The sequence below is a fragment of the Dasypus novemcinctus genome, chromosome 9 (genome assembly GCF_030445035.2).
Source record: "Dasypus novemcinctus isolate mDasNov1 chromosome 9, mDasNov1.1.hap2, whole genome shotgun sequence".
In the NCBI taxonomy this organism is placed as follows: domain Eukaryota; kingdom Metazoa; phylum Chordata; class Mammalia; order Cingulata; family Dasypodidae; genus Dasypus; species Dasypus novemcinctus.
The window spans coordinates 88,773,221-88,786,924 of record NC_080681.1 but is presented as its reverse complement, the minus strand read 5'-3'; the positions used below and the strand labels follow the sequence as shown (position 1 = coordinate 88,786,924).

Sequence of the window (13,704 nt, the reverse complement as noted above, 5' to 3'; positions counted from 1 at the left end):
AAAAAAATAGTGAGTTACCAGGTCTGACCCACGTTCAAGGGGAGGGGAATTAGACTTGACCTTTTGAAGGGAAGAATATCAAAGAATTTATGGACTCATTTTAAGACAACCACACTGCAACATGAGTAAGAACGTAAAGCTCTGTGATGAGGTGCCTAACATATTTACAATGAGTCAGAGGATTCCAGTACCTCTCACGTTAAATACAAAATCCTCAACCTGGCAAGCAAGGCCATGCATGCTCCACACTCTACATGCTCCCCATCTCAACTAGGTCATTCCCCACATTATTTTCCACATCCACCTGCTTTTATTTCCTTTACAATGCCACATTTCTTCTTTATTTTTTATTTTTGTTAGAGAAGTTGTGAGCTTACAAAACAATCAAGCATAATGTGCAGAATTCCCATACCTCACCCCTCCACCCAGCACCATACATTGTTGTGGAACATTTGTTACAGATGATGAAAGAACCTCATCAGACTATTACCACTAACTATGGTCCATAGCATGAACTTGCTATACTTTCTCCATACATCCCCTATTATTAATACTTGTATTAAGATCGCACATTTGTTATAGCATGAGAAAACACTCTCATCTTGGATGTGTTAAGCACAGTTCGTCTTCCACCATGTGTTTCACTGTGTTGTATGCCTTATACATTCTATCTAAAGTGTACACTCTGTGGCTCTCACTTCCATCACAGAATTGTACAGTTATCACCCCAGTAAACCTTTGAACGTTTTCCTTGGTCCAAAAGAAAAAATCCCATACTCCCCTACTATTGACCCTTAGTGTTTATATAGTACCTTCTTTGACATTGATAAAAGATATTACAATATTGCTGTTAACTATAGCCCATAAGTTACATTAATTGTATTTTACCATGCATCACTATATTCTTACCACCTTGTAATAGTGATGTATATTTGCTCTAGTTCATAGAAGAACATTTTTGTATTCGTATTATTAACCACAATCCTCATCTACCTCCAGATTCACTATGCTATTCAGTCCCTACATTATTCTGTAGCTTTCTTTCCATTAACATTTACATCCTTAGACTACCCCTTTCAGCCATAAACCCATTTATAAATCAGCCATGTTAGTTATACTCACTACAATGTGTTATCATCAATTCTATTCATTTCCTTTTACAATCATGCTAATTGAAAATTCTGTATACATTAAACATCAGTACCCCTTCTCAGTCCTTATCCTACCTCCTAGTAACCTATAGTCTACGTTTTAACTCTATGTGTTTATTCTTCATGTTTAGTTCATATTAGTGAGACCATATAATATTTGTCCTTTTGTTTCTAGCTTATTTCACTTAACATAATGTCCTCAAGGTTCATCCATATTATCATATGTGTCCCAATTTCATTTCTTCTTACAGCAGCAGAGTATTCCATCATATATATATACCACATTTTGTTTGTCTATTCATTAGTGGGTGGGCACTCAGGTTATTTCCATCTTTTGGCAATTGTGAATAATGTCGCTATGAACATCAGTGTGCAAATGTCTGTTTGCATCACTGTTTTCATTTTTTCTGGTTATATTCCTAGTAGAGGGATTGCCAGATCATACAGCAGTTCTATATTTAGCTTCCTGAGGAACCACCAAACTGACTTCCACAGAGGCTGCACCATTCTACTTTCCCACCAACACATCTTCTCTAGCACTTCTTGTTTCCTGTTTTTTTAAAATAATGGCCATTCTATGAGGTGTGAGAAGATATCTCATTATAATTTTGATTTGTATTTCCCTCATAACTAGTGATATTGAACATTTTTTTTCATCTGCTTTATCATCATTTGTTTCTCTTCTTGGGAAAAATGTCTAAGTCTGTTGCCCATTTTTAAATTGGATTGCTTGCTCTTATATGAGTTGTATGATCTCTTTATATAGTATGGAAATCAAACCCTTATTGGATATATGGTTTCCAAATAGTTTCTCCCATCGAGTAGGCTGCCTTTAAACCTTCTTGGCAAAGCCCTTTGAAGCACAAAAGTTTTTTAAGTTTGATGAGGTCCCGTTTACCCATTTTTTTCTTTGATTGCTCGTACTTTCAGTATGAAAGATTTAGACTACTTAAAAAGAACCAGAGGGAAACGGACTTTGGCCCAGTGGTTAGGGCGTCCGTCTACCATATGGGAGGTCCGCGGTTCAAACCCCGGGCCTCCTTGACCCGTGTGGAGCTGGCCATGCGTAGTGCTGATGCGCGCAAGGAGTGCCCTGCCACGCAAGGGTGTCCCCCGCGTGGGGGAGCCCCCACGCGCAAGGAGTGCGCCCATGAGGAAAGCCGCCCAGCGTGAAAAGAAAGTGCAGCCTGCCCAGGAATGGCGCCGCCCACACTTCCTGTGCCGCTGACGACAACAGAAGCGGACAAAGAAACAAAAGCAGACAAAGAAACAAGACGCAGCAAATAGACACCAAGAACAGACAACCAGGGGAGGGGGGGAAATTAAATAATAAATAAATAAATCTTTAAAAAAAATAAAATAAAAAAAAAAGAACCAGAGCACGGTGAGGTGTTTCTGCCATGCTTTCCCCACTAACTGCAACCCTCCTGTGACTAACGGCGTCTGTTTCTTCCTGTGCTACAGTCACTCCACCAGGGAAAACTGTGAAAGGCATTTTTGGAAAAGCTATACCTTAACTGAAGGAAACAGGGATTCTTGATCTTTTAAACTGAGTTAGTGTACTCAGCTCAATCCCTCTGGATATACAAATGAATCTTTCACTCTCCTGAGAAACCTTCATAAGTCCACAGCATACCTGTGGCTCTAGGTGGGGGCAGAACACAGCGCCTGGGCCACAGGCCTACACAGGCTCTTTGCTCTGGGGTGTGGGCCATTCCCCGGCACACTGAAGGGGTCCAGGCAGCGGGAGGGGGCGGGGATGGGGACCCAATCAAACTAGGATTCCTCATAGCTATTGGTGCAGAATGAGGGAGCCCAGTTCTAAACCATTGTAAGGAAAAGCCCATCTGTGTCTCCAGCTTGGAACGCTACCAAAATGAATCCTCCCACTGGAAATTTCAACCTGGTGACACTTCTCTAGTCATTTCCTAGTACTCAGCCTAGTTCCCCACCTCTTGATTTCCGGTAAGCCTTACAATAGAGCAAAGGGCCCACACTTGAACATCCACAGAAGTCTTGAGAGACTACAGCAAATTAGGAAATAAACTAATTTATGACAAGTACACTTCAAAAAAGGCTAAAACTTCACTCCTTCTTAGTCATTACCTTTTTCATATATTCATAACCAAGTTTCCATCTCATCAGTCAAAAGCTTAATCTTTTTTTTTAAAGATTTATTTATTTATTTTATTTCTCTCTCCTCCCCCCCCCCACAACCCTACCCCAGTTGTCTGTTCTCTGTGTCTATTTGCTGCGTGTTCTTCTTTGTCCGCTTCTGTTGTTGTCAGCAGCATGGGAATCTGTGTTTCTTTTTGTTGCGTCATCTTGCTGTGTCAACTTTCCGTGTGTGTGGCGCCATTCCTGGGCAGGCTGAACTTTCTTTCACCCTGGGCAGCTCTCCTTATGGGGCGCACTCCTTGCACATGGGGATTCCCTACGTGGGGACACCCCTGCGTGGCAGGGCACTCCTTGCACACATCAGCACTGCACATGGGCCAGCTCCACACGGGTCAAGGAGGCCCGGGGTTTGAACCGCAGACCTCCCATGTGGTAGACAAACACCCTAACCACTGGGCCAAGTCTGCTTCCCAAAAGCTTAATCTTATGAAAGAAAACTTCAAAAAGTTTGTCAACAACTCGTCACCATTTCTCCCCATGGGAATCTTTAGTAAAAGGCAAAATATTTTTTGTTCTGAAGAGAAACCAGAACTTTGTTTCCTATGCCCCTGCCCATCTTCCCAGATAATGGCTGGTTTCTCAATGCTTGTGGTATGTTGCACCTTCCATTGCAAAGAATTATCCCAAATTTATTCACCCTGAGTAAAAATTATTGATGAGAAAGTAAAAGGATAATTAGGGTTATTCAAGCAAATAATACTGGTAATAATTCTCATGCAAATTAAGTAGTCAGGCAAACCAGAACTTTCCCTGTGTTCTGTCTCCCCTAGGAGTGAATGGAGAGACAGAAAGAGGTGGCATTTGATTCCTCTGCTAAGTCCTGTCTTCCATGGAACATGGATAATGTTCAGAGTGGCATTTATGCACTTCAAAATCACCATCCCACCCTGCCTTCTTCCACGACTCCTTTCTCTTCTTTACTAAAATAATCAATCCTCCCCCATCTTCCCAGATACTGTCACAACTCCTCTACTGCCCCTTTTATTGTACTTGTCACCATATTGTCAATACCTGCTTCTACCTGCTCAAAAAAAGTTGGTTAAATTAATGAAGTCACCCAGCAACCCCTGGCACAACAGGCATCAGAACTAGTTTGGTGAAAGCTGAGGGAACGCTGGAATGAACGAATGGCTGTAAAGTATCTACAGGGCTTTTCTGTAGATACTTTAGGAAATACCCCTCAGTAAATTCTAGTTCCCTTCTGACTCCTAACTAAATCTTTCCCTCCTTTCACTTCCACCACTTCCTAGCTGTGGGACCTTGAGCACTCATGGACCTTGAGTGCTTATCCTCCTGTGACAGTCCCAGTTCCCCAGATGTAAAATGGAGATAACAATCAGGGGTGATTGTGAATTTAACCTTGTTTGATTATGGTGAAGTTTCAGTGGGATGCTGTACAGAAAGCCCTCAGCACAGTGCCTGGGCAAAGAGCTCAGTAACTGTTAGAAGGAAAAGTTTCTCTAAGCTACTGCTTCCTCCTTTTTCATTTCCCGCCACATGCTGCCCCCACCCCACTGCTTTGTCTCCCTCTCACCCTGGTCTCCCATCTCCATGAAACCATCAGGACTCCTCCAAGCCCAAGGGGCATTGCCTCTGTAGGCCTCTCAGCTCCAAGTCCTGACAGTCTCTAGGCATCTTTACAGGTGCACTGGCCAGGCAACCCTCCCTCCTCTCCCCACAGCTGGGTCTGCCAGCCCATGGATCCTCCGCCTCCTGCCTAAAATTCCAAAAGGGCAGGATTGAGAAGTTACCTTCCCTGCTCCTGCCCATCCTTGCCCAGTGCTGGGACGTCACAGGTTCTAGGAAAGGTTGATTAAGAGGCTAGGGTTAAAGGGAAGAGACTTTGCTCAAGAGGCTCTTTGCTTCCTTGCCCGGAGCAGAACGATGGGAAGGGAAAGTGTTGCTAGAGCCTAAGGCCTCTCTAAGGCCTGTGCCCTTCCCCAGCCATCCAGCTGATCAAGGACCTGGTCAACTATGACATTCGCCCTGCACTGCTCAAGGCCCTCGTGGATCTGCTGATACCTTCCGTCCAGGAGACCACCAAAATGCAGTCCAAGATCCTCAACGGTAGGTGCTCGCACAGCCGGGCAGCCTTGGGGCCAGGGTGGGGGTGTCTTTGCCCAACGCCGCTCCCTCCCCAGACTCCTCGGTGCCCCAGGTCACTGCCCACCTGCCAGTGTTCCTGCAGCAGGCCGCGGCCGCCAAGGCCATCGGGTAAGAGGCAGAGGGTAGGGGGCGGCTGCAGCAAGCCAGGCTGGGCGCTGCCCGGGGGTGCGGCAGCGCTGCGGGCGCCGTCGTGGGCCTGGCGCCGCGGGCCAGGCGGGAAAGCCCGGAGGCGCCGCCGCAGCCCGAGTGCCCGGCGCAGGGTCCTGGCACGCGGCAGCGTCAGCATCGCGGAGGAGCTGCTGCACCTGCGCGTGGTGCACAGCCTGATGGCCGCCATGGGCAACACCGACCACAGCAACAGCCAGCGGCTGGCCAGCCTCGCGCTGGAGGTGAGCGCGCGCCGCGGCCACGGCCACCGCCATGGCCACCGCCCGGGAGGGGCAGCCTGGCGACAGGCACCGGCACTCACGGCGCCACTCCCGCCGGGCTGTAGTACTTCGTGCAGATGTTCCCGATCGTGGAGGAGCATGTGCGCGACTGCATGGGGGAGGAACTCTACAAGCTCTTCTTGGTAAGTGCCCCCTCCCCGCCCCTGCCCTTTGGGGCCTGGTTGGCTCGGACACAAGAATGGTGCCCCTTCTGCACCCCCCTACCGTGGTGCCCGTCGCACACCCAGAATGGGCCTGGTTCCCTGGCACATGAGGGCCTGCCCTGGCATGGGCTTCCCCACCCCAGCCCCCGCCTCTTTCCGTTCCCTTTCCTGCCCCTCCACTGCTCTGGGAGCTTGAGTCTGGCCTGCAGCACCTCTCTGCCCAGGTCCAACTTCAAGTGCAGACTGGCCTGGCACCCAGCCAAGTTCCCCTTGCTCCTGTCCTCAGAGCAACGCTGAAGACTTGTACCTGAAAATAGACCGCATTCAGGCCGACATCCTGGCGGCCAACAAAGTCAATGTCACGAAAGGTGATGGGGGGCAGTTGAGGCAGCCTGGAGCAGAGGCACGGCTGGCACCTGGGCTCATGCTTGCCTTTTCCCTGCCTGCAGCCTTACACTTCTCTGGCATCTCCTCCAGCAACATGAACTTTTTCTTTGGCTCTCCTGAAGATGATGAGCAGCTGGACTGCAACACACACTTCCAGGAGGATGATGTGGATGCACAGGAGGAACAGAGCCAGTGAGGCCACCTCAGAAGACCATGGTCATGTGGCAGAGAAGGCTGGCAGGGGGAAGGAGCCAGAGACAAGCTCCGGGCAGCCCCACCTGGCCCCGGGTGGAAGGCTCGGGGTTGGGCAGCACGCCGGGGAGAGGGCGAGCTGCTGATTGGGAAGAGTTCAATAAACAGTCTTGTTATCTACCTAGTTCTCTGTATGTGTGGAGGCGGACAGGAGATGAAAGCAGAGGGGGACACTCTGCTAACCACGGACAAAACATGTCAGGTGAGAAGGGTGTCCAACGTCCTAGAAGATTCAAGGTCACAGAAGCTGAGGAAGGAGCCTCACTCAGCCCCCTGCTGGCCCAAGCACTCTCCCTTCCGGCACAGGGGTGTGGTCTGCTTTTCTCCTACCTCTCTGGTTGCTTTCTCTCATTCTCTTTTGCTGATTCTGCCTCTGCAACCCAGCTCTTTGCAAGCTGGAGTGATGTAGGGTTCCCACGTTGAGCCTGTTCTCTATTTTTATATCCTAGTGATCTCACCCATTCTCAGATCTTTAAATACCATCTCTATGCTAGCAACCTCCACGTTTCTATTTCCACCTAAACACATCCACCTCTTCAAGTCCAAAATGGAACTTCTGATCCTGTGCCACCCACAGCCTTCCCCATCTCAACTGATGGCAACTCATCTTTCCTGTCATTCAGGACAAAAGAGTAGCATTCTCCTTGATTTTACTCTTTCACAACTACATCCATACTGTCCTTTGGCTCTAACTCCCAAATAAATTAAAAGTCCAATCATATCTCACTACCTCCATTGACAACACTCTGGTCTGAGTCACCATCATCTCAGTCTAGATTACTCTGCTTTCCAACCCCAGTCCCTTTTCAGTACAGCAGCCAGAGTGGTCCTTTTACCCTTTGGATAATACCACTCTGTGGTTCTGCATTTCATGGAGAGTAAGAGCTAAAGCCCTTCCAGTGTCCCACAGGTTCCTAGGTGGTCATGGTCTCCCTTTACCTTTCTGAACTCAACTCCTCCTTTCACCTCCTTCACTGTACTCCAACCACATCAGCCTCCTTACCCTAAGGCCTTTGCACTGGCTATTCTGCCTAGAACTCTCTCTCACCCCAACTATCTATCTGCATGGCTAACATGTCCATCTCCCTTTACTCTTTGCACAAAAGTCACCTTCTCCATGAAGGCTACTCATTTGAAAACTGCAACCCACACTGCAACTCCCTTTACCTACCACCACCACCCCGCCTTAGTCTGCTCTCTTCTTTCCCCCATACACTTATAACCTTTATTATGTTTATTTATTGTCTGTCTCTGAACACAAGGTCCTCTAATACAGGAATATTTGTTGTGTTTACTGATTTAACCAAAACACTTAGAACAATACCTGGCATGCAGGAAATTATCCTTTCAAGTCTAAGGAAATGAAGTTAGGTGGCAGTAATTGTTATTGTAGCCAGGGCTATTTCCAACAGATGGGCCTGACTGATCCAGTGCCACAAAGGAGAAACACATCTCTCAACAAGAAGGTGAGTTATTGCAAGTGCACAAGCAAGGAACAGGGAAATCTTCCCAAAACGAGTTCAATTTAAGAATGAGAACTAGAGCTTTACAGTCAAAGAAAAAGGGCAGAGGAGAAGAAAAACAAGGAAAGAAAAAACCCAAGTGATGATGTTAGATCTTCCAGAGGTCTTGTGAGGAAGTTGCAGTTTCTCAGTGTTGTCTCAAGCACATCGAACTTATTCCTGTTGTCCCAGTTCCAGTGATTTATCAGCCACAATTTAGATTTAGATACTGGTTCTTCTGATGCTATTCTGTGGTTTTCCTTTGAAATATTATTTTATTCCTGTTATTCCTGTAAGCAAACTGGGAAGGTCTGATTAATGTCCTCCTGGGAACTAAGAACAAAGAGTAAACTATTAAGATTAGATTAATAGAAAACTATCTCAGTTATGTCTGGGAAGATCCAGAGCTGCTTAGGTGAAGAAATTTTTAATAAGCACATTTTCCAGCTAGCATAATGCTCCAGACTGCCACAAGGGGGCACCACTGAATCTGATCATGCCCAGCCTTTCCCAAACAGATTTTTAAAGAAAAGATTTGTTTTATTTACATCTCCCCACCCACTTGTTGTTCGTACTTGTTGTGTCTGCTCATCTTCCTTGTTTCTTTAGGAGACACCGGGAACTGAACCCTTAACCTCTGATGTGGGAGGGATGTGCCCAATCGCTTGAGCCTCCAAGTCCCCTGCTTTGTTGTGTCTCTCATTATGTTTTTTCTTCTTGTGTCTCGTTGCATCATCTTCTTGTGTCAGCTTGTCACGCCTGACTTCTTTAGGAGGCACCAGGTTCTGAACCACAGACCCCCTTGTGGCAGGCTGGAGCTCAATTGCTTGAACCATACCTGCTTCCCCAAACAGATATTGAGCTTCAAAGTTAACAAAATAGTTACATTTTGTATAAAGCTAAATGGATTTCATATTTTAAAGTATCTTTTACTTTAAGATCAAGTCATTCTAATTTTTGTCTTGAATTGTCATTTCTTTTGTAAAGGATGGTAAAAAAAAAATAGGCAGTCCATTAGATGCTTTCTTGAAATTTTATTAGTTGAAAATTCCAAAAATCAGGGAACCACTGGTCTAAGGTGGTTATAGTTTCATAAGAACAACAGAACTTTACAAAATATAATCTTAAATATAACACAAATATCTAAACCAGATAGGCATGAAATTTCATATAGATTTATTTTCACCCAACTTTTTATTTGAAAAGCTCAAAGCTATGAAAAAGTTGAAAGAATAGTACAATGAATACCTATGGAGCTATACACACATTTGCTTTTTTCTCTTTCTCTGTGTGTTTCCTGAGCTATATGAAGCTTTCAGATATGACATTTCGCTACTAAATACTTCACATTATGTTTCTACTAACAAGGACATTCTACGTAATTGCAATATTATTATTGTGATAACGAGAATAATAAGCCCCTGAAGATATCTACATCCAAGCTCCTAGAACCTGTGAATATGTTAGCATACATTCTAAGAGGGACTTTGCAGATGTGAGTAAATTAAGAATCTTGCCATGAGGGGGATTCTTCTGGATTATCCAGGTAGGCCCAATTTAATCACAAGGGTCCTTATAAGAAGGAGGCAAGAGGATCAGAGTTAGTATTAGGAGATGTGACTCCAGAAGTAAGAGGTTGCAGTGAGGCAAGAAAGGGGCCGTAAGCCAGGTAATGGGGAAGCGGATGTGGCTCAAGCAGCTGGGCACCCACCTCGCAAATGGGAGGTCCTGGGTTCAGTTCCCAATGCCTCATAAAGAAGACGAGCAAGACAGTGAGCTGACGTGATAAGCTGGTGCAGCAAGCTGACACAACAAGATAATGCAATAAGATGATGCAGCAAGAGAACACAATGAAGATCCCCAGCGAGGAAACACAATGAGACACAACAAGCAGGAAGCGGAGGTGGCTCAAGTGATTGGGCACCTCCCTCCCACACGGGAGGTTCCAGGTTCGATTCCCAGTGCCTCCTAAAAAAAAAAGAAGATGAGTACACAAAGAGCAGACAGCTAGCGCAAAGAACAAGGTGGGGAGGGAATAAATAAAGTTAATCTTAAAAAAATAAAATAAAATAAAATAAAACTAAGGAATGCAGGTAGCATTCAGAAGCTGAAAAAAGGCAAGAAAACATTCTTCCCTGAAGCCTCCAGAAGGAACATATAGCCCTGCCCACACTCGGATTTTAGACTTCTGGCCTCCAGAGCTACAAGAGAATAAATCTGTGTTGTTTTAAGCCACTAAATTTGCAGTCATTTTTTATAGCAGTAACACAAAAACTACTATAATTGTGAATTTAATAATACCATCTGAAATAGAATACATATTCAAATTCCCCAATTGTCCAGAAATATGTCTCTTGTTTTCTTTTTATTTCTAAATTTAGGATCCAGTTAAGGTTTGTATTTTGCATCTGGTTGTCTTAATATAAGTTTATTGTTAAAGTTCAAATTTATAACAATTACTTGCTCTCTTAATCCATACAAAAACTTGAAATGACAGATATACCTGACATTTGCAGTCTTATGTCAGTCTCAGCCCTGTGCCTAATTCTTATTTTACTTTGGGTGAACAAAGAAAATGCTGACTCAGTCCCCCTCCCCACCCCCTGAGATGGCTCCCTCATCAGTTTACTTGTTGTATGAGCTCATTGTCTGTTTGGTTTTTTTTTTAGGAGGCACGGGGAACTGAACCTGAGACCTCCCGTGTGGGAGGCAGGCACTCAACTGCTTGAGCCACATCTGTAGCCCCTAACTCCGTTTTTAACAGCTTGTCTTGCTATCTCAGGAAATTCCATTTAACCTGAGATACAGGCACAAATGAGAAGGAGGAAATGTGTTTAAAAGTTCTATCAATAATAATATGAAACCACTGATCCCACTCATTAATTGGGCAAGTTTTACACATAGATGAAACCAATTGACATCTATCATTAGACTTTTTCTTCCAGTGATGTATTTGTTTCTGGCACTAAGTAATTCTGTCATGTGTGCTTGTGCATGTAGCTGTCCCTAGCCAACAGATTGGTTAGAAAATGCACTTCATCTTTATTTATTTATTTTTTTTCATCTTTATTTTTATCAGACCTGTTATAACTACTATCAAATGTCTCTCTCAAAATTCCTATTTTAAACAAATGATCCAGTTCTAGTTTTAAGACTAAGTTACCTCGTCAGGAAAAAACAATTACAAATATAAATGCCATACAAAAAGCAGCCAATTATAATTCAGTTGTTTTTTTTAATTTTTGTTTATTTTTGTTTTAAGCAGTCTAAATTTATACAAATGCAACACTTAGAGCCTAGAAAGATGTCTGGTCTTATCAGGTACGTTCATAAACGTTTATCACAACATTGATAAACGTCGTGAACAAGAGGCTCAAGCCTGAACATTAAGGGAAGGAAAAAAAAAGTTTTCTTCAAGGCCTGAACAAAAACAGGTTAACCCAATAAATAGTCCATATGTAGGAAACATCCATTGGGTGGGTGACTGCCAGGTCCTGCTAGGCACCGGAGGCAGTTCAATATGGGAACATTTTGTCCATAATAACGTCGAAGGCTTCAGAATGAAGTGTCTGGCCGTCTCTGTGACGGCACTTTAATTTCGTATAACCATGGTACTTGCACATAAAGGCTTCCGTTTGTGCCCGCCTACCAGGTGCCTCTCCCTTTGCACTCCAGTCCTTCCGCTCCTCCCGAGTGATGCCGCAGGTTCCCCCTTCCTCTATCAGGGTCAGTAACATATCCAACAGAAACAGAACCCTGAGAACAAGGTGCACAACCCAAACCGCTCTTTCGGAAGAATAAACTACAGCAAACCCAACCTGCAACCATACAATGCTATTTCACATGTAACAGCGTTCACAACCGCAGAAAGAAGTCGCCATTTGGACCAAGACAAGGACGATAACTAATCGGTCATTTTCAAGAAACCCGAACTACACAACTTTGTTTGTACAACTATTGAAGAGTCGCACAATAACAGTGGATTTATCTGTTTTTGAACTACATACCAGCTTTGTAAGAACAAAGCCTCAAAAAATTGAGTATTGACTCAGAATTGTTTCTCTCCACGGAAATCTTTAGTAAAAGGCGAAAGATTTATGCGATCTGAAGAGAAACCAGAGTATATGGTGTACTGTGAGACACAGATCTTCAGGTAACAGAAACACCAATAACTAATGGTGATTATCTAAAAGAGAAAGTGATTTCATTTTGTTCTAGACAACTTTATGAAAGATATCTCGTTTTGGGGGAAATCTAAAGTTCAAAAGAAAAAGAAAACTCTACCGGTTTTAAAGTAGGAAATGTGTGCAGTGCATTGTGGGTATGCAAATGAAGCAGACTCACCAACCTCAAATATCCAGAAATACTTACATTCCTTTTTTTGGTAGACCTGAGACTACCACCAGGGGCAGCGTGGAGGCCAGATTTACAGGGATATTGACTTGCCTGCTCCATCCAGAAAAAGTGTGGCTTTGTTTTATAATAGGTGCTCCAAGTAAACATTTATTTTCAGTTTTTTAAAAAAGTTCATCTTTTCTATTCGTATTAGCTCCTGGCATTCAAGGAAAGCTCTGTCATAGCACTAGCTGGATACAAGCCTAAGCAACCAATACCTCAGAGTCTAAATTCCAACAACAACATATTAAAATATCAAAATGTTCAACAAAAAATTACAAAACATACAAACAAATAGGAAGTGATTACCCAGGTAAAGGAGAAGATTAAAGCATAAGAAACTATCAATGACAAGGACCAGACCTGGGACATGCCAGACAAGGACATAAAAAATAAAAATAATTTTTTAAAAAAAGGTCTTAAATTGTAATGTTTATCCTGGATGGAATACTGGAACATAAAAAGGACATTAGCAGGAAGTGGATTTGGCCCAGTGGATAGAGCGTCTGCCTACCACATCGGAGGGCCAAGGTTCAACCCCAGGGCCTCCTGACCCATGTGATGAGCTGGCCCACGCGCAGTGCTGATGTGTGCAAGGAGTGCCATGCCACGCAGGGGTGTCCCCCACGTAGGGGAGCCCCATGCGCAAGGAGTGCGCCCCGTAAGGAGAGCCACCCAGTGCAGTAAAAGTGCAGCCTGCCCAGGAATAGTGCCACACACACAGAGAGCTGATGCAGCAAGATGATGCAACAAAACATGAGACACAGATTCCCGGTGCCGCTGACAAGAATACAAGCAAACACAGAAGAACACAGTGAATGGACACAAAGAGCAGACAACTGGGGAGGGGGGGCGGGGAAGGGGAGAGAGATAAATAAAAAATAAATCTTAAAAAATATAAAAAGGACATTAGTGGGGCATATGGGAATCCCTGATTTTTTTAATGTGACATTTGTGTAATCTAAGTATCTTTAAAAAAATAAAATAAAAATTTAATTTAAAAAAAAAAGGACATTAGGAAGCCATGAGACCAAGGTGGCTATGGTGGTGGTCCCAGCAATAGCAGGAGCTATGACAGTAGTGGAAGTTTTTAATTACTGCCAGCAAACAAAGCTTAGCAGGAGAGGAGAGCAAGAGAACT

At 44.3% G+C, this 13,704-nt stretch overlaps 1 protein-coding gene and 2 non-coding genes across 15 annotated transcripts in view; 1 reads left to right on the top strand and 2 right to left on the bottom strand.

Annotated features, from left to right (window-relative positions):
* Positions 1-6,786, top strand: part of ARMH1 (armadillo like helical domain containing 1) — a 54,561-nt gene extending 47,775 nt beyond the window's left edge. For 7 of the 13 annotated variants that reach the window (XM_058303705.2, XM_071217492.1, XM_058303708.2 and 4 more), the window contains 4 exons: positions 5,274-5,824; positions 5,929-6,006; positions 6,314-6,395; positions 6,477-6,786. In XM_058303705.2, the coding sequence (XP_058159688.1) occupies positions 5,274-5,824; positions 5,929-6,006; positions 6,314-6,395; positions 6,477-6,610 (845 nt within the window). In that variant the 3' untranslated portion in view covers positions 6,611-6,786. Of the gene's footprint in view, positions 1-5,273; positions 5,825-5,928; positions 6,007-6,251; positions 6,396-6,476 lie in introns of all 13 variants that reach the window. The other 6 variants (XM_058303710.2, XR_188310.5, XR_188309.5 and 3 more) reach the window with 6 other exon arrangements.
* LOC111764810 (U5 spliceosomal RNA) lies at positions 3,749-3,863 on the bottom strand. The gene has a single exon (XR_002797325.1). It is a non-coding gene; the product is annotated as a U5 spliceosomal RNA (small nuclear RNA).
* A 5,390-nt stretch (positions 6,787-12,176) lies between the features above and the next one.
* LOC111764809 (U5 spliceosomal RNA) lies at positions 12,177-12,292 on the bottom strand. Its single transcript, XR_002797324.1, has one exon. It is a non-coding gene; the product is annotated as a U5 spliceosomal RNA (small nuclear RNA).
* Positions 12,293-13,704: the final 1,412 nt, after the last annotated feature.